The 19,910-nt window shown below is 65.3% G+C and overlaps 1 protein-coding gene across 1 annotated transcript; it reads left to right on the forward strand.

The window, feature by feature from the left end:
* The first annotated feature begins 6,094 nt into the window (after positions 1-6,094).
* Gcgr (glucagon receptor) lies at positions 6,095-17,001 on the forward strand. Its single transcript, XM_070031642.1, has 14 exons — positions 6,095-6,174; positions 12,556-12,679; positions 13,098-13,200; positions 13,811-13,918; positions 14,005-14,126; positions 14,203-14,309; positions 14,384-14,540; positions 14,683-14,842; positions 14,914-14,974; positions 15,135-15,204; positions 15,911-15,999; positions 16,100-16,238; positions 16,308-16,349; positions 16,602-17,001. Exons 2-14 carry the CDS (start codon positions 12,608-12,610, stop codon positions 16,995-16,997), a joined length of 1,626 nt encoding a protein of 541 aa, XP_069887743.1. The 5' UTR covers positions 6,095-6,174; positions 12,556-12,607; the 3' UTR covers positions 16,998-17,001.
* Positions 17,002-19,910: the final 2,909 nt, after the last annotated feature.

Here is a 19,910-nt window from a genome sequence, read left to right on the forward strand (position 1 = left end):
GTCGTGGGCGGGACTTCCCGGGCGGGGCTGGCCGTGGGCGGGGCTGGTCGTGGGCGGGGCTGGCCGTGGGCGGGGCTTCCCCGGCGGGGCTGGTCGTGGGCGGGACTTCCCGGGCGGGGCTGGCCGTGGGCGGGGCTGGCCTGGGAGGGGCTTCCCGGGCGGGGCTGGCCTGGACGGGGCTCCGTCTCCACGGAGGCACCACCGCAGCCTGCACACCGGCCTTGACCTCCCCGGCAGGGTGGCTCATTGGAGATGCATCCTCCGACTAACCTCCACAGGCGGGCAGGCTCCTCCTCCGCTGGCCAGGCCCTTGGCCCTCTAGCTCCTGGATAAGTGCCAGGACTTGGCCCACAGAATTCAGCCCACAGCTCCTCACCCATGGGCTCAGAGACACGGACAGACAGATAACACAGAGGCCCAGACGCACAGACATAGACACACACACACACACAGATGCTCGCACAGGTACACAGACACCGATGTGCATGGAGACACAGATCAACACAGACATCAATGCAGACAGACACAGACATAGATGTGCACAGGCTCCGTGCACGGGCGCGCACGCGCGCACGCATGCTAACTCCCCGGCGCCAGGCAGCTGCGGCCTTCCTCGAGTCCCCTCCTCCCAGGGGAGCGCCGTGGCGCGGCTCCGGTCTCTCCCCGGCCCAGACCCGGGCGCCAGCTGGCCGCTGGACCCAGGCTGTCTACAAGCTAAAGGGCCAACTGGGAGGCCATTTCCCCAAGGAGCCTCTACCCTGCCACAGCCAACTGCTGTGGCTGGAAGGAGGTCTGTGGGGAGGCTCGGGACCTGGCTGGCACCCAGGATTCCACACAGCGGAGCGGAGGCGACTTCAACATCCTCTTTCGCAGGATCGGGTGCTCATCACTGAAAACTGGCAGAATAATGTTAGGGAGCAATGTGGCAATATCTATAAAAATAGCCCTTCAATTCAGGGCTGGAGGTGTAGCTCAAGTGGTAGAGGGCCTACCTAACAAGCTCAAGGCCCTGAGTTCGAGTTCAGACTCGCAGTATTGACAAAAGGATGTGGGAGCTGAAGAGCTGAGGGACAGTGCCCAGGGCCAGAGTTCAAGCCCCACGACCGACAGAAAAAAAATCAATGTAATTCACTATACCGTCAGACTAGAATGAAAGCTGGGTGCTGGTGGCTCACACCTATAATCCTAGTTACTCAGAAGACTAAGATCTGAGGATCACGGTTTGAAGCCAGCCCAGGCAGGAAAGTCTTTCTGCCATGGGCCCCTTATCTCCAATTACCTGTCAAAAAGTCAGAAGTGGAGCTATGGCTCAAACCATAGAGCAGTAGCTTTGAATGAAAAGGCAAAGGAAAGAGCCCAGGCCCCAATTAAAAGCCCCAGTACTGGGGCTGGGAAGGTGACTCAATGGTAGAGCGCTTGCCTTGCATGCAGGAGGCCCTGCACCACATAAGCAGAAAAAGCCAGAAGTGGTGCTGTGGCTCAAGTGGTAGAGCACTAGCCTTGAGCTGAAGAGCTGAGGGACAGCGCCCAGGCCCAGAGTTCAAGCCCCACGACTGACAAAAAGAAAAAAAAGATGCTGAGCTCCGTTGCCCTGCACGGTGTCCCTGTGACAGTCAAGGACCGTTTCTGCTCTTGCCACTGCTGCACCTTGAACTGCAGGTCACACGTCCCACAATGAGTTACCAAAAATAAGTCAAAGGCCTGCAGATCATGAAGAAAGAGCCCCTCCCCCAGGGTTGCACAGGAAAATCCAACCAGTCTGCACACAGTACACTAGAACTAATATGTGGGTTTTGTGGTAATAGCAGAAACAAATTCTCTTTCTGTATGTTGACCGTGAGCAATTGGAAATTTAAAAACATAATTGTGGAGCTGGGTGTTGGTGGCTCACACCTGTAATCCTAGCTGCTCAGGAAGCTGAAATCTGAGGAACATGGTTTGAAGACAGCCTGAGCAGAAAGTCCCAGTGAGACTCCTATGCCAATCAGCCACTCAAAATCCAGAAGTGAGTGTTGTGGCTCAAAGTGGTAGAGTGCTAGCCTTGAGTAAAAGAGCTCAGGGAGGGCTGGGAAGGTGGCTCAGTGGTAGAGCGCCTGCCTTGCATGCATGAGGCCCTGGGTTTGATTCCTCAGCACCACATAAGCAAAGCAGATAAAGCCAGAAGTGGCGCTGTGGCTCAAGTGGTAGAGCGCTAGCCTTGAGCTGAAGAGCTGAGGGACAGCGCCCAGGCCCAGAGTTCAGGCCCCACGACCCCCCCCAAAAAAAAATTGCTCAGGGACAGTGCCCAGGCTCTGAGTTCAAGCCCCACAACTGACAAAAACAACAACAAAAGAACTATTGTGGCATGGTAAATTGAGACCTCTTTGTACAATTATTTAAGGATAATTAAAAACAAAAAACTCCGGCAAGGTGTTGGTGGCTCACACCTGTAATCCTAGCTACTTAGGAGGTTGAGATCTGAGGGTTGAAGTTTAAAGCCACTCTGGACAGGAAAGTCTGTGAGACTCATCTCTAATTAACCATGAAATTAACTACCAAAAAGCTAGAAGTAGAGCCATGGCTCAAGTGATAGAGTGCTACCCTTGGGGAAACAAGCAACTCAGGAACAAGACCCAGGCCCTGAGCTCAAGCTCTACAATCAGCACTAAAAAACCAAAACCAAAACCAAAACACTAATGTAAGTTGGGTATGGCATACACCTGTAATCCTAGCATATGGGAGGCTGAGTCAGGAGTCCAAACTTAAGGCTTGTAGCAAACAAACAAAAAAGTACTAATATGCTAACAGAAAAAGTTGGAAGGCAGCTTCACCCCAGGCCCTGGGTTTCGGCCATAGAGCTGCAAAAGAATGCAAAGGAACAAATAATTAAAAAAAAAAAAAAATAGACCTGGAAGAAAGTGAAGGAAGACCCAGTCCCTCCCTGCACTCGGGTCGTGGCCTGCGGCCTGGGCGGCCCTTCCTGGTGGAGGGCCCCGGGACCGGTGGACCTCCAGGGCATCTGGGTCCCAAGCCCCGAGACCCTGTGGCTCCGTGGGAAGGCCCAGCCCCCCTCACTCCCAGCTCCAACTCTGTTTATGTCTCTCGGATGTCAGAGGAACCCAAGAATGAAGCGGTAAGCATGCGCACCCAGGATTGTGGGGATGGGAGAGATCCCAGAGTGGACGTGGGCTTGGAGCTCTGCGGCCCAGGGCCGAGGGGCAGGCCCAGTGGGTGGAAAATTACTGGGAGGACATGGGGGTGAGGGAGGGCTCTGGCTAGACCGCCCCAGCAGGATTCTTGCTGAAGGCAGGCTGGACCCACAGGACACACTCTGGGGCTTGGGGGTGGGACAGAGAGGACGGGGGTCCAGCCTAGACAATGGATTACAAGGCTGAACATGAACGGGACTCAGACAGAGGGAGGAACCTGGGTGTGTGGGCCAGCAGACCGTGTCAGATCAGTCGTCCCCGCCCATGCTGGGATCCTCCAGGTATTCTAAATGGTTTTGTTCCCTTTTCTATGTGCTACCCCCCCCAGGGTGGCACTGCATTGGTTCAGAATTCCTCATTCATCTCACACTAGACCTCCAGGGTCCCTCATTCCTCAGCCAGAGAAGAGAGGGGCCACCCAAGCCGGGGGCTCGGTCTCCCCAGAACAGAATCGAGTTCAGTACCCAAGGAGGTGGGATAGTGGCACAGAAGGGCCAGAAGACCTGGGGGGCCAGGCAGACCTGGGGGGCCAGGCAGACCTGCTGTGGCCACGTCCAGGCACACCCCCCTGCAGTGCACACACACAGGTGGAACCTGACTTAAGACCTTTGTCTTGCCGGGCGCTGGTGGCTCACGCCTGTAATCCTAGCTACTCAGGAGGCTGAGATCTGAGGATCGCAGTTCAAAGCCAGCCCGGGCAGGAAAGACTGTGAGACTCCTATCTCCAATAAACCACCAGAAAACCAGAAGTGGCGCTGTAGCTCAAGTGGTAGAGCGCTCGCCTTGAGCTGAAGAGCTGAGGAACAGCGCCCAGGCCCAGAGTTCAAGCCCCACGACCGACAAAAAAAAAAAAAAAAGACCTTTGTCTTTTGACCTTTGCCTGCTAGACATGGCCTGAACCACGGGGGAAAGGGCTGCTGGGGGGGAGGGGGGCTTCAGAGGGTCCAGAAAGAATGGGGGGCGAGGAAGGCAAAGCCCCCCAGACCCCTCTCCCTGAGTTTGAGGCTGGTGAGTGGGGGAAGCAGGGGGCGGGGGGGGGCGGGGGGCAGGACGCAGAGGGCAGGGGGCAGGGGGCAGGGGGCGGGGGGGGGCAGGGGGCAGGGGGAAGGGGGAAGGGGGCAGGGGGAAGGGGGCAGGGGGAAGGGGGCGGGGGGCAGGGGGCAGGGGGAAGGGGGCGGGGGGGGCAGGGGGCAGGGGGCGGGGGGCAGGGGGAAGGGGGCGGGGGGCAGGGGGCAGGGGGAAGGGGGCGGGGGGGGGCAGGGGGCAGGGGGAAGGGGGAAGGGGGCAGGGGGAAGGGGGCGGGGGGGCAGGGGGCAGGACGCAGGGGGCAGGGGGCAGGGGCAGGGGGCAGGGGCAGGGGGCAGGGGGCAGGGGCAGGGGGCAGGGGCAGGACGCAGGGGGCAGGGGGACAGGGGGCAGGGGGCAGGGGGCAGGGGCAGGGGGCAGGGGCAGGGGGCAGGGGCAGGGGGCAGGACGCAGGGGGCAGGGGCAGGGGGCAGGGGCAGGACGCAGGGGGCAGGGGGCAGGGGCAGGGGGCAGGGCACTGGCAGGTGTGGGGGAAGCAACTGGTAAGGGGACAAGGCTCCAAGATGCGCGGGCCTGCGGGTTCAGCGCCCTTCAAGCCGCAGCTCAGGTCAGGAGCCTTCGAGGGAGATGCCGTCAGACCAGGAGGGGACCCAGAGGCCAGAGGGGAAATGTGGGGCAAGACGGTGAGGGGGGGACAGACCAGAGACCGCACAGATTCCAGAGGACGGGGTCAACCCAAGGGGAGACCTCAGCCAGCCACGGCGAGCCGGGGAGCGGGAGGGGGAGGTCCACCGGGACCGGCCCTCGGAGCGGGAGGGGGACGTCCACCGGGACCGGCCCTCGGAGCGGGAGGGGGACGTCCACCGGGACCGGCCCTCGGAGCGGGAGGGGGACGTCCACCGGGACCGGCCCTCGGAGCGGGTGCCTGCTCTGCGCAGCCCCATGGGGAACGAGCTTTGTTTTTTGCCAGCTTCATGCATAGGTGCAATTAGTTTAAAACGATGCGCTCTCGCTTCCCTTTCCCTCACCCTCTAAGCAAGGCCCTACCCGAGCCCCGCGTCCGTACCCGAGCCCCGCGCCCCTACCCGAGCCCCCGCGCCCCTACCCGAGCCCCCGCGTCCGTACCCGAGCCCCGCGCCCCTACCCGAGCCCCCGCGTCCGTACCCGAGCCCCCGCGTCCGTACCCGAGCCCCCGCGCCCCTACCCGAGCCCCCGCGTCCGTACCCGAGCCCCCGCGCCCCTACCCGAGCCCCCGCGCCCCTACCCGAGCCCCCGCGCCCCTACCCGAGCCCCGCGCCCCTACCCGAGCCCCGCGCCCCTACCCGAGCCCCCGCGCCCCTACCCGAGCCCCGCGCCCCTACCCGAGCCCCGCGCCCGTACCCGAGCCCCCGCGTCCGTACCCGAGCCCCCGCGCCCGTACCCGAGCCCCCGCGCCCGTACCCGAGCCCCCGCGCCCCACCGTACAGACATCCACTCCCCTGTCCCACCCGCGCGCCCCACCCTACACAGTCCACCCCCCGCGTCCATGCTGCGATCCCACCGCAGACGACCACTCCCCCGTCCCACCCCGTGTCCCCCCTGCGGGCTGCCCACCCCGCGTGCCCCACCCCGCGCCCACCCCGCTCTCCCGCTCCGCGCCTCCTCTCCCGCGCACGGCCACCTGGTCAGCTCGCTCGCGCCGGACGAGGCGCCGGGCGCAGTGCGGGGCCCGAGTGGGAGGAGGCGAGGCGGGCCGCCCGAGCCCCGAGGGTCCCCGCAGGTGGGGGCGGGGCGGGGCGGGGCCGGCCGGGGACCCCCGCACCCGCTCCCCCCCTCCCGCGGCCGCCCCGCCCCGCCCCGCCCCGCCCCGCCCCGCCCCGCCGCCGCCGCCGCCACCGCCCGGAAAGTTCGCGCGGGCGCGGAGTTGGCGCCGACCGGGACCGAGCGGAGCGCACAGCCTGCGGCGCGGGGCGGCGCGGAGGTGAGCGCGGGGCGGCGCGGGGGGAGCGGGTGGCGGTTCCCTCCCCGGGGTCCCCAGCGGCCCGGTCCCGCCGCGTGGGAGTCCGTCCGCGCCGTCGTGGCGGGCGTCCGCCCTCCCGCGGGCTGGTCCCCCTCCAGACCCCGTCCAGACGCCCGCCCGCCCGGTCCCCCTCCGCCCTCTCCTCCCCCGGCCCCTCTCCAGCCCCTCCCCGGGGCTGCGGCTCCTGGGCCCCCTCTCCCCGGGCCTCGCGCCCGTCGGGGCCGCCCCGGTACCGGGTTCCCCAGGACGCGCCGCGGGGCTGCCGCCCCTGCCCGCGGCCCACGCCGGTGACTTTGACCTGGGCGCGTGAGGGTCCCCGCCCCGCCCCGCGCGGCGGCCCGGCCCCCGTTTCGGGCTGTGGGGATTTACGCCTGGGATGGTCCTGGTCCGAGCCGGTGGGGGTGGGGGGAGCGGGCGGTGGGGGTGGGGGGAGCGGGCGGTGGGGGTGGGGGGAGCGGGCGGTGGGGGTGGGGGGAGCGGGCGGTGGGGGTGGGGGGAGCGGATGGTGGAGGTGGGGGGGAGCGGGCGGTGGAGGTGGGGGGAGCGGATGGTGGAGGTGGGGGGGAGCGGATGGTGGAGGTGGGGGGGAGCGGGCGGTGGAGGTGGGGGGAGCGGGCGGTGGAGGTGGGGGGAGCAGGCGGTGGGGGTGGGGGGGAGCGGGCGGTGGGGGTGGGGGGAGCGGGCGGTGGGGGTGGGGGGGAGCGGGCGGTGGGGGTGGGGGGGAGCGTGTGGTGGGGGTGGGGGGGAGCGGGCGGTGGGGGTGGGGGGGAGCGGGCCCGTGGGGGTGGGGGGAGCGGGCCGGTGGGGGTGGGGGGAGCGGGTGGTGGGGGTGGGGGGAGCCGGCGGTGGAGGTGGGGGGAGCTGGGGGTGGAGGTGGGGGGGAGCGGGTGGTGGGGGTGGGGGGGAGCTGGGGGTGGAGGTGGAGGGAGCGGGCGGTGGGGGTGGGGGGGAGCGGGCCGGTGGAGGTGGGGGGGAGCGGGCGGTGGGGGTGGGGGGAGCGTATGGTGGAGGTGGGGGGAGCGGGCGGTGGGGGTGGGGGGGAGCGGGCCGGTGGAGGTGGGGGGGAGCGGGCGGTGGGGGTGGGGGGAGCGTATGGTGGAGGTGGGGGGAGCTGGGGGTGGAGGTGGGGGGGAGCGGGCGGTGGGGGTGGGGGGAGCGTATGGTGGGGGTGGGGGGGAGCGGATGGTGGAGGTGGGGGGGAGCGGGCGGTGGGGGTGGGGGGGAGCGGGCGGTGGAGGTGGGGGGGAGCGGGCGGTGGGGGTGGGGGGAGCGTATGGTGGAGGTGGGGGGAGCTGGGGGTGGAGGTGGGGGGGAGCGGGCGGTGGGGGTGGGGGGAGCGTATGGTGGGGGTGGGGGGGAGCGGATGGTGGAGGTGGGGGGGAGCGGGCGGTGGGGGTGGGGGGGAGCGGGCGGTGGAGGTGGGGGGGAGCGGGCGGTGGAGGTGGGGGAGCGGATGGTGGAGGTGGGGGGAGCCGGGGGTGGAGGTGGAGGGAGCGGGCGGTGGGGGTGGGGGGGAGCGGGCCGTGGGGGTGGGGGGCAGCGGGCGGTGGAGGTGGGGGGGAGCGGGCGGTGGAGGTGGGGGGGAGCGGGCGGTGGAGGTGGGGGGGAGCGGGCGGTGGAGGTGGGGGGGAGCGGGCGGTGGAGGTGGGGGGAGCCGGGGGTGGAGGTGGAGGGAGCGGGCGGTGGAGGTGGGGGGAGCTGGGGGTGGAGGTGGGGGGGAGCCGGGGGTGGAGGTGGGGGGAGCGGGCGGTGGAGGTGGGGGGGAGCGGGCCGTGGGGGTGGGGGGCAGTGGCCAGTGGAGGTGGGGGGAGCGAGCGAGCTGGTGATGGAGGGGAGCGAGCGGGAAGCTGGCTCCCATCCCAGACCTGCCTGCCGGGCTGGGGGTGCAGCGGGCTTTGTCAACAGCCGGCTGCTGTGCTCCTGGGCTGTGACCTCTGCCACTTCCCCTTTTCACAAAACTGCCTTCCACCAGCCCAGGGCCCAGGGACCCCAGGACACCCGGGAAGGGCCTTTCCCGCCCCTCAGATCCTGTGGCCGCACCGAGGCCTTCCCTTGGCCCTTGGGCCATCCATCCAGCATCCCCAGGGGACCCTGGGGGAGGGAGGGGGGAGGGAGGGGGAGGGGGAGGGGGGCGGGGCATGCTCTCAGCCGCCCAGGTGGCCACACCTGTGTCAGAAGTCCTCCTTGATGTTGGTGGCCAGCAGACTCTGGAACCTGAGGCTCGGTTGCAGGGTGGGGGGCACAGGCCAGCCCAGGCTGCTCCTCACCCACACCTGTTCCCCGCTGGAGCCAGGGCCAGGCCACAGCTCTGGCTGTCCCAGAGACCACACGGAGCCTGGCGTGACCCCCGCCAGGCGGCCACGTTACCCCGGGGCCCCAGGCTGCTCACTTGTTCAACAAATATTTGTCCAGGGAGCTGCTGGCCACCTCTGGGGTCAGCGCCTACCCTGGGGTGGGGGACGTCCCTAGGGGACAGAGTCCTGTGCTCTCCGGTTCATTTAGTCCTGGCAGCAGGGAGACAGGATCCCCACAGAGGAAGCGGAGGTGTTCGCTCTGGGTCCCAGATTCACCAGGCAGAGACCCCCAAATCACAGCTCTGTATGGCTACCTTCCGCCTCCCTTGCTCGGCCACTCTCCATTCACAGAGGCATCTGGACATCTTGCCACATTCCCCAAGGTCTGGGCTTCGCCTGGTCCCCAGGGGCCTGTGTCCCTAGCCTGTGCCGGGGCACTGCAGAAATCAACCGTTACCAGCTCAACCCTCCTTTCTTTAGTACTGGTCCTGGGGCTTGAACTCAGGGCCTGGGCGCTATTCCTAGCTTCTTTTGCTTCACCACTTGAGCCACAGCGCCACTTCCGGCTTTTTGGTGATTAATTGGAGATGAGAGTTACATGGACTTTCCTACCCAGGCTGAACCACAATCCGTCGATCTCAGCCTCCTGAGCAGCCAGGGTAATGGTGCCTGGCTGTGCCTGACCTGTTGTGTGTGACAAGTGTGGGAGCTGGGGAGTGCCCCAGGGAGCTGCCACGAAGATAGATGGGGAGGGGCAGGGTAGCCGTCCTCCCTCACTCCTGCCTGTGGCCCTGGGGTAATGACAATCACCACCCCAGCGGTGTGTCTGGCCCCCTCCCCCGGCAGGAGCAGCCCCTGTGTGGGCCTGCCCTGGTCTTCCCACCAGCTCTGCCATGCTCCTCGCACTGGGAAGTTGGCCAGGTGGCATCACAGGGCACATACTTCTTTTGTTTTTTGTTTTTTGGCAGTCGTGGGTCTTGAACTCTGGACCTGAGCGCTGTCCCTCAGCTCTTCAGCTCAAGGCGAGCGCTCTACCATTTGAGCTACAGCGCCACTTCCAGTTTTCTGGTGGTTTATTGGAGATAGGAGTGTCATGGACTTTCTTGTCCGGGCTGGCTTTGAACTGCAATCCTCAGATCTCAGCCTCCTGAGTAGCTAGGATGACAGGCGTGAGCCACCAGCACCCAGCTAAGGGCGCCCACTTTCCCACCAGGGGACGGAGGCAGAGCTGGACTGAGTGTCCTCGGCCTCATCTCCCCTGTCCACCCACCAGTGGGTCAGGGGACGGAGGCAGAGCTGGACTGAGTGTCCTCGGCCTCATCTCCCCTGTCCACCCACCAGTGGGTCAGGGGACGGAGGCAGAGCTGGACTGAGTGTCCTCGGCCTCATCTCCCCTGTCCACCCACCAGTGGGTCAGGGGACGGAGGCAGAGCTGGACTGAGTGTCCTCGGCCTCATCTCCCCTGTCCACCCACCAGTGGGTCAGGGGACGGAGGCAGAGCTGGACTGAGTGTCCTCGGCCTCATCTCCCCTGTCCACCCACCAGTGGGTCAGTGCTTCCCACTCACTCCTGTCCCCCCCCACCGGCCAGCACCATCCTCAGGCACTGGGAGCCCTGCAGCTCCTGGGAAGGGCCAGTGGCTGGAGGCTGAGGCCGGAGGGCCAGCTTAAGGCTGTCAAGGGCAGTGGTGGCCAAGGAGTCTATGATGAGAGTCAGGAGAGAATAAAGCCCCGTAGTGACCCTCCCGGGCTGGGATGCCTGCCCCACCCCTCCGCCTGCCTGCCAGTCCTTCACCCCGGTCTCAGACCTCCACTGAGGCAAGAACCAGGGACCTGCAAGTCCTGGGTCTCCTGGCGGGCCCTGTGTGACCCAGGACCCCCAACGGGCTGAACCAGGGGTGCCCGGCACTTTGGGGCCGCCTGGCTGCGGGGACAGAAGGCTGGATTGAGAGGCCCCACTAGACTCAGCTGCAGCAGCTCCCTTCCTGCCTGGCCTTTCCCAGCTGCTAGCCCCACCAGGAACCTGCCCCAGCCCCAGCACAGCCACACCCAGTCAGCCACACCCACATCTATACCACAGCCACACCCAAAGCCACACCTACAACCACAGCCCAGCCCCAGCAAGCCCCACCCACAGCCACACCCATACTCCAGCCCCACCCACAAGCCCAGCCCAGCCACACCCAGCCATAGCCCCACCTACATCTATACCACAGCCCAGCCCCACCCACAAGCCACAGCCACATCCACAGGCCCAGCCCAGCCCCACCCAACCATAGCCCCACCCACACCAGCCCCACCCAGTCATAGCCCCACCCAGGCCCAGCCCCACCCACAAGCCACAGCCACACCCACAAGCCCAGCCCAGCCACACCCAGCCATAGCCCCACCCACACCAGCCCCACCCAGTCATAGCCCCACCCATGCTAGCCCCAGCCCAGCCACACCCAGTCATAGCCACACCCACATCTATACCCCAGCCACACCTACAACCACAGCCCAGCCCCCAGCCCCAGCCCAGTCACACCCACAGCACAGCCACACCCATGTCTATACCGCAGCCTCACCCACAGCCACACCCATAGTCCACCTACAACCCCAGCTCAGCCACAGCCCAGCCACATCTATACCCTAGCCACACCCACAGCCCAGCCACACCCAGTCATAGCCACACCCACATCTGTACTCTAGCCACACCCACAGCCCAGCCACACCCAGTCATAGCCACACCCAGTCATAGCCACACCCACACCCTAGCCACACCCAGTCATAGCCACACCCACATCTACACCCTAGCCACAGCCCAGCCACACCCAGTCATAGCCACACCCACATCTGTAACCTAGCCACACCCAGTCATAGCCACACCCACATCTATACCCTAGCCACACCCAGTCATAGCCACACCCATATCTACACCCTAGCCACACCCAGTCATAGCCACACCCACATCTATACCCTAGCCACACCCACAGCCCAGCCACACCCAGTCATAGCCACACCCACATCTATACCCTAGCCACACCCACAGCCCAGCCACACCCAGTCATAGCCACACCCACATCTATACCCTAGCCACACCCAGTTATAGCCACACCCACATCTATACCCTAGCCACACCCAGTCATAGCCACACCCACATCTATACCCTAGCCACACCCAGTCATAGCCACACCCAGTCAGCCACAGCCACAGCCCTCTGCGGTGCTTTCTGCCCACCAGTCCACAGTCCTCATTTTGCTTGGGGGGACACAGGAGAGGCCCCATCAACCACCGGGTGCCAGTGGCTCACTCCTGTCATCCTAGCTACCCATGAGGCTGAGATCTAAGGATCATGGTTCAAAACCAGCCCAGACAGGAAAGTTTGTGAGACAAGAGCTAGCCCTGAGCAGAAAAGCTCCAGGACGGCACTCAGACCCTGAGTTCAAGCCCCATGGCTGATTAAAAAAAAAAAAAAAAGGTCTCTCAGGAGACTGGGGTGAGCCTGGGCCAGGCATCAGGTGCTGTGCAGCCTGGAGCTTGGCTGGTTGAGGGGATTCCGAAGTGGAGGAGGTTGGTGTGAGGTGCGGTCACAGCCGCCCTGCGCCCTCAGGACCAGGTGCAGGGGGAGGGGGGAGGGAAGGAGCAGCCCGCTCAGCCAGGCTCAGAGAAATGTGCCGCCAGCCATACGCTGCCCTAGCAGAAGCCCGGAAGATGCGTTCAGAGACCCCCATTCCTGGCTCCTGGAATCCTGGGGGCCAGGAAAAGAGGCCTGGGCACCCTACTCTTGTATTCTGCCTACCCACCCAGCCCTTGCGGGGACTAAGAACAGGTGGGGAGGATAGTGAGGCCAGCCCCGCCCCCTGGGCTGGGGGCCTTTGGGGAGCAGATGGGGTGGGTGCGGCTGCATGTCTGTGTGTCCCTCAGCGCCTCTGTGCCTGGCACTAGGGACTGTCCCTCCCCCCTTCCCCTCCCACCGGCCCAGCACTCAGTCTCCTGGGGCTGGGGGTGGGGAGCAGGCACTGCCTGGTCTGGATTTTCTCCAGACCCTGGCGTCTGCTGCTCTGTAGCCCCAAGAAGGGTGTGTGCACCCTGAAGACCCCGACGTGTGGCCCCTGCCAGATGCGGGGGGCGGCCGCCCAGAAGCATGCCCAGCTCCAGGTCCTGCCACTGCTGCTGCTGCTGGCCTGCCAGGTGGGCGCCTCGGCCTCTGCCCTGCCCGCGGCCCCCCCCCACCGCTCACCAGCTCTCTCCTGCTGCTTGTCCCTGTCCACAGCCGCAGGCCCCCTCTGCCAGGTGGGCGCCTCGGCCTCTGCCCTGCCCGCGGCCCCCCCCCCCACCGCTCACCAGCTCTCTCCTGTCTCTCCTGCTGCTTGTCCCTGTCCACAGCCGCAGGCCCCCTCTGCCCAGGTGGGCGCCTCGGCCTCTGCCCTGCCCGCGGCCCCCCCCCCCCCACCGCTCACCAGCTCTCTCCTGCTGCTTGTCCCTGTCCACAGCCGCAGGCCCCCTCTGCCAGGTGGGCGCCTCGGCCTCTGCCCTGCCCGCGGGCCCCCCCCTCCCCACCGCTCACCAGCTCTCTCCTGTCTCTCCTGCTGCTTGTCCCTGTCCACAGCCGCAGGCCCCCTCTGCCCAGGTGATGGACTTCTTGTTCAAGAAGTGGAAGCTGTATGGAGACCAGTGCCACTACAACCTGAGTCTGCTGCCGCCTCCCACGGGTGAGCCCCCCCAGGCCCTGCCTGTGGGAAGCCTTTCTGGGGGCGGTGGCGCCGCACCCCCGCCCTCTGCCCTGCGTGTACAGGTGAGGCGACCGAGTCAGGGCCTGGCGCAGAGCCATGCACCCAGGGAACAGCAGAGATGGCAGGTGGTCCCCGGGCTGGGCCTCGCCACCCTGTCCTGCTGCCGGCGGCCCCCGCGGCCCCCACGCGCCGCCCGGGACGCTGCCCTGGACAGACAGTGCATGAGGCGGGCAGCGGGGTTGAGAGAACAGAGCCTGGAGGAGGTGGTGGGAGGCTCGGGCCGGGACCAGCCACTTGGGAGGCAGAAAGATTGGGGCAAGCAGTCCCCCAGGGGGCTGTGCTGTCACCTGGAGGGGGTGCGGGGTGTGGGAGCCACAGGTCAGAGAGCTGCTGACAGGAAGAGACCTCCTCCAAAGTGGGCGCATGAGAAGAGCGGAGGGGGGGGGCCCTGTGTGGGGAGCATTTAGGTACGGAGGGCTCCGAGGGAAGGTGCCCTGGACGCATTCAGGCCAGGCTGGCCTGGGCGGGAGGCGGACATGGTCTCCTCCTCGCCAGCCCCACCTGCTGAGGGACCCGTGCCCCTGCTCAGAGCTGGTCTGTAACCGAACGTTTGACAAGTACGCCTGCTGGCCCGACACGCCCCCCAACACCACCGCCAACGTCTCCTGCCCCTGGTACCTGCCCTGGTATCACAAAGGTAGCTTGGGGGCCCGGGCGGCTGGCGGGGCCATGGGGGCCGGTGGGGGGGGGTGTCCACTGAGCAGGCCCGCCTCCCCTCCCCAGTGCAGCACCGCCTGGTGTTCAAGAGGTGCGGGCCCGACGGGCAGTGGGTCCCCGGGCCCCAGGGGCAGCCACGGCGCAATGCTTCCCAGTGCCAGATGGACATGGAGGAGATTGAAGTCCAGGTACGCCCTGGGGGCGGCGGAGGACAGGGGCCGGGGCCGGAGCAGCCCTGGGCTGAGCGGCCGCTGTGCTTCGCAGAGGGAGGCCGCCAAGCTGTACAGAAGCTTCCAGGCCATGTACACCATGGGGTACAGCCTGTCGCTGGGGGCCCTGCTCCTCGCCCTGGCCGTCCTCCTGGGCCTCAGGTACGCTGGCCACACAGGCTCCCGGGCAGTGGGCGCGCAGGGAGGCCAGCGGCGCTGACCGGCTGTCCCCGCAGCAAGCTGCACTGCACCCGAAACTACATCCACGGGAACCTGTTTGCGTCCTTTGTGCTCAAGGCCGGCTCTGTGCTCATCATCGACCAGCTGCTCAAGACGCGCTACAGCCAGAAGATTGGAGATGACCTCAGCGTTGGCATCTGGCTCAGCAGCGGGGTGAGTGGGGGGCCGGACTGGACCACCCCGGCCTCCCACCTGGGGCAGTGGGCAGTGGGCCGCTTGGGCCCGGCCCCCGGCCCCACCCTGCCTGGGCCGCGGGCCGGGCAGTGCGGTCTTGGCTCACTTGCACCCTGCCCAGGCGGTGGCGGGCTGCCGCGTGGCTGCCGTGGTCATGCAGTACGGCATCGTGGCCAACTACTGCTGGCTGCTGGTGGAGGGCGTGTATCTGCACAGCCTGCTGAGCCGCGCCACCTTCCCCGAGAGGAGCTTCTTTGCCGTCTACCTGGGCGTCGGCTGGGGTGAGTGGGCTGCGGTGGGCGGAGCAGAGGGCTGGCCCAGCACACAGGGCCACAGCTGCCGTCCCCTACAGGCGCACCCCTGCTGTTCGTCATCCCCTGGGTGGTGGTCAAGGGTCTGTTTGAGAACGTCCAGTGAGTATGCACTGAGGGCGCAGGCCGGGCAGCTGGGACCCTGGGTGCTGGGGCCGGCGGTGCCCGGGCGTGGGGCTTCTTCCAGACCCCTCCCTTCCTTCCCGGAGGCGCTGTTGGACCCCAGTGGGACGGGGGGCTGGGGTCCGTTCCGCCCCTGCAGGTGCTGGACCAGCAACGACAACATGGGCTTCTGGTGGATCCTGCGGGCTCCTGTCTTCCTGGCCATCTTGGTGAGGACCGAGGCCCCCACCAGGCGCTGCCGACTGGGGCTCCCCTCCCCCTTCCTTGGCCTTCCAGGGCCTGGCCGCACCCTGGGCAGCAGGCCAGGCTGCCCACCCAGGGCAGGATGCCCACGTCCCTCCGTACCACCTGCCCGAGGCTCACTGGCAGGGGGACACAGCAGGGGTCACTGGCAGGGGGGACATGCCAGGGGGGGGTCACTGGCAGGGGGGACACGGCGGGGGGTCACTGGCAGGGGGACACGCGGGGGAGGGGTCACTGGCAGGGGGACACGCTGGGGAGGGGTCACTGGCAGGGGGGACATGGCGGGGGAGGGGTCACTGGCAGGGGGGACACGCCGGGGGGTCACTGGCAGAGGGGGGATTCACCAGGGGTGTCACTGGCAGGGGGACACACCGGGGGGTCACTGGCAGAGGGGGGACTCACCAGGGGGGTCACTGGTATGGGGACACGCCGGGGGGTCACTGGCAGAGGGACACGCCGGGGGGTCACTGGCAGGGGGGACACGCCAGGGGGGTCACTGGCAGGGGGACACAGCGGGGGTCACTGGCAGGGGGACATGCGGGGGGGGTCACTGGTAGGGGGGACACGCCGGGGGGGTCACTGGCAGGGGGACACGGCGGGGGGTCTCCCGGGGTGCGGCGGGCTCCGAGGACTGCCCTTGGACTGCCCTTGATGTGTGTCTGCCCCACACAGATCAACTTTTGCATCTTTGTCCGAATCGTCCACCTTCTCGTGGCCAAGCTGCGGGCCCGCCAGATGCACTACGGCGACTACAAGTTCCGGTGGGTGAGGCGGCCTTGGCCGGCTGCGCAGGCCTGAGACTCCCAGAGCCCCGGGACCAGGGTCGGGCCGGCGTGGGGACGCTCAGGCTCTGCCCCGCAGGCTGGCCAGGTCCACGCTGACCCTCGTCCCCCTCCTGGGCGTCCATGAGATGGTCTTCGCCTTTGTGCCGGACGAGCAGGCGCAGGGCGCCCTGCGCTCCACCAAGCTCTTCTTTGACCTCTTCCTCAGCTCCTTCCAGGTGACCCCCTGCCTGCCCCCCCACTCCCACCCCTGGGGCCAGGGCCCCCTGACCACGCTCTCCCTCCAGGGCCTGCTGGTGGCTGTCCTGTACTGTTTCCTCAGTAAGGAGGTAGGTGGGCAGCGGTTGCCCCGGTGCCGGGTCCTCGTTGAGCACAGTGGCAGCAGGATCCCTGGGCATCGGCACATCCTCCCTTCTCTAGCCATGGTGCCATGTGTGCCCTGTGGGAGCTTGCGTTGCTCAGGGCCCACTCAGGACTGCAGCCGGGCATCTTGGGGAGGCCCAGCAGGGCGGGCTGGGCAGGGCCTGGGGGCCGGGAAGGCGGGCTCTGGACTGGCTCCAGGACTGGCCCCACATCCCCAGGTGCAGGCGGAGCTTCGGCGGTGCTGGCGACGCCGGCGGGAGGGCAGAGTGATGCGGGAAGAGCGGCTCTCCGGCAGCCACGCATCCCCCTGTCAGAAGCTTCAGCTCCTGAGGGACGGCAGCGGCCTCGGCGCTGGCCGGGACCCCTCCGTGGAGACCCCTTTGGCTGGAGGGGGGCTGAGAGCCCCACCTGACCTGAGTCTCCTCTCCAGCCTGGCCAGGACAGACCTGAGTCTAGGCCTCGCCAGGCCTCGCCAGGCCTCGCCAGAGGGGCAGGGCAGCAGGGGCGGAGGGGCGGGGCAGCAGGGCCGCAGAGCCTGCCCACTGTGGGACGGACTGGGGGGACGTGGGTGCTGTGGGAGCTGTTCAGGGCTGCACAGATGTGCCCTCCAATAAAGAGCTCAGGCAGTGTCCTAGAAGGCTGGGCTGGAAGCATGTGGTGAGCGGTGGGGGGCCGGGGGGGGGAGGATGGTGGGCATACCCTCTGTCTGAGCGGTGGGGGCGGGGGGGGGACGGTGGGCATACCCTCTGTCTGAGCGGTGGGGGCGGGGGGGAGGACGGTGGGCATACCCTCTGTCTGAGCGGTGGGGGCGGGGGGAGGACGGTGGGCGTACCCTCTGTCTGTCCGTACGCAACATGGTTAGTGAGTCTCCAGGCAGCCCGCAGTGCCTCCTCCCTAAATCCCCCCAAGCACAGCCATTTTCTGAGAGAGGGACGTGGCAGCGGGGTGGTGGCTGAGGGAGGCCACTGGTGGTTCAGAAGATGCTGAGGGCTGGGCCTGGTGTCTGAGCTTCTCCTGAGGGCTGGCCTGGTCTCTGGCGGCTCCTGGTTCTAAGGCACAGCGCAGGCTCCAGCCCCGGCCTGTGTGGCCAGGCGGGAGGCCACGTGGAGCCGTGGCCAGCCACGAGGCCACCCACGGTGGGAGCCTGCATGGGATGGGGAGAGCCAGTCAGCGACTTGTGGAGGAGTGGGGGGCAGGGGCACCGCCGGGAGAGCCGACACGTGGGCCGGAGCTGCTCAGGCACAGCTGGCTAATTGGAGCAAATGAACGCACTTCGCTGAGGGTACTGGGCGAAGGTAAACAATCGCCCGCTCAGAGCGGGCGGCGGCCGGGGTAGGGGGTAGTGGGTAGGGCTGGCTCTGGCGGGAGGGGTTGCCTGGGTGACTGGAATGGCTGGGCAGCTGCACCTGCGGGGGCCTGAGGTCCGGGCCCCGGACACCGGGTGTGATCCCACGTGCGTGTAGCAGCTGCGTGCCCTGCTGTCTGCGGAGCTTGGGTGCGCTGTGGCCTGCTGGTCAGGCTCCTGACGGCCCTGCCCAACCCGAATCCTGCTGTCCTTGTCCTCCTGTACCCCGTCCCCATCCCTGCCTGGGAAGCTGGAGCAGGCTCACAGCTGTAATCCTAGCTACTCAGGAGGCTAAGATCTGAGGAACACGGTTCAAAACCAGTCTGGGCAGGAATGAGACTCATCTCCAATTAACCACCAGAAAAGCAGAAGTGGCACTGTGGCTCAAAGTGGTGGAACACTCGCCTTGAGCAAAAGAGCACCCAAGCCAAGTTCAAGCCCTACAACTGACCCCCCCTCAAAAAAAAAAGGGATCAAGGATGAAACCCAGATGACTAAAGCCCTGGTGACGGTAGGGGACCTCAGGATGGGCAGAAGGCTCAGGAGAGACCCCCATCCAGAGATCAAAGCAAATGAGCTCACCAAGTGGAGATTTTGATGAGTGGGTGGACAGCTCAATGTTTAATCAGTAATCAGTACACAGGGGCAAATGAGAGGCAATGACGCCACGCCTTGTGGCACATACCTGCCATCCCATCCGGCCCAGGCTACGCAGTAATATCCTGTCTACAACGCTGCCAGGGGTGGGTAGTTAAGCATTAGACACTTGCCAGCCTGGTTCAATCCTCAGCATTGAAGAAAAACAAATCAGTAAGTCCAAGGAACACAAAAACTTGGGAAGAAAAAAGTTTACCACATAGCTCATTTCTGACTACAAACACAGACATCATACTATAAACACTCAACTTTGATCTAACCATAAATCACGGGAAGAAAAAGAACTAGAGCCGGGTGCCGGTGGCTCACACCTGTCATCCTAACTACTCAGAGCCTGAGGACCATGGTTCAAAGCCAGCCCGGGCAGGAAATTCTTTGAGACTTTGTTGTTGTTATCATTGTCGTTGGTTCTGGGGCCTGAACTCTGGGCCTGGGCACTGTCCCTCAGCTCTTCAGCTCAAGGCTAGCGCTCTACCACTTGAGCCACAGTGGCACTTCCAACATTTTCTGCTTATGTGGTGCTGAGGAATGGAACCCAGGGCCTCATGCATACAAGGCAAGCGCTCTACCACTGAGCCACCTTCCCAGCCCAGTCTGTGAGACTCTTATCTCCAGTAAAACACTCGGAAAACGAGAAGTGGCGCTGTGGCTCAAGTGGTAGAGCGCTCGCCTTGAGCTGAAGAGCTGAGGGAGTGCCCAGGCCCAGAGTTCAAGCCCCACAACGGACCAAAACAACAAACAGAGAGGATGGTGGATACGGCACACAAGTATGTACTGAGGGTAAGCAGACACACAGGAGACACAGTAACAATTCACATGTGATACTTAGAAATGCAATCCAAAGAATGGGAAGAGCAGAGAACAGGTGTCTGCTTGGGTGTGGAGGTTCATGCGATCAGGAAGCGGAGACAGCAGTTTGGGAGTCTGAGGCCAGCCTGGGCTATGAAGCGAGACCCTGTCTCAACAAAACAAGGTCTAGCTGCCCTGGAGGCCATGATCAGATCATGGTTGTAGGCCAGTCCAGGCAGGAGCCTTCACCAGCACTTACCCGAGCGGAGTAGGGAGTGGGAGCGTGCCTCACATGCCAGCTATGGCCAGAAGCATGACTAGGGTGGTGGTGTGAGCCAGCCTAGGCAAAAAGCAAACCTCAGCCAGAATGAAAAGGGCTAGAGGTACAGCGCAAGTGCAGAGTCCCTATCTACCACGCATGAGGCCCAGAGCTCAAACCCCAGCTCCACAATTTAGAAAAATAAGTTCAGGGCTGGGAAGGGGCTCAGTGGTAGAGGGCTGGCCCTGCATGCATGAGTTCTTCTCAGCACCACATACACAGAAAAAGCCAGAAGTGGTGCTGTGGCTCAAGTGGTGGAGCGCTAGCCTTGAGCAAAAGCAGCTCAGGGACAGTACCCAGGACTGGCCAAAAAGAAAAAAAAAAAAAAAAGGAAAAACGAGTTTACCAATTTACCAATATTCAGCTAACTTCCCTTCAACCCTAGTCCTCTGGAATCTACTTTTTTAGGGTACTGGG

This window comes from Dipodomys merriami, unplaced genomic scaffold (genome assembly GCF_024711535.1).
Source record: "Dipodomys merriami isolate MVZ:Mamm:240054 unplaced genomic scaffold, mDipMer1.0.p SCAF_202, whole genome shotgun sequence".
In the NCBI taxonomy this organism is placed as follows: Eukaryota; Metazoa; Chordata; class Mammalia; order Rodentia; family Heteromyidae; genus Dipodomys; species Dipodomys merriami.

Bases quoted from the DNA above. Each gene is read 5' to 3' on its own strand.
- Gcgr (XM_070031642.1), top strand. From the start codon at position 12,608: ATGCGGGGGGCGGCCGCCCAGAAGCATGCCCAGCTCCAGGTCCTGCCA. The intron at 12,680-13,097 runs GTGGGCGCCTCG...CCCTGTCCACAG, and splicing joins TGCTGCTGCTGGCCTGCCAG to CCGCAGGCCCCCTCTGCCCA. The intron at 14,975-15,134 runs GTGAGTATGCAC...CCGCCCCTGCAG, and splicing joins GGTCTGTTTGAGAACGTCCA to GTGCTGGACCAGCAACGACA.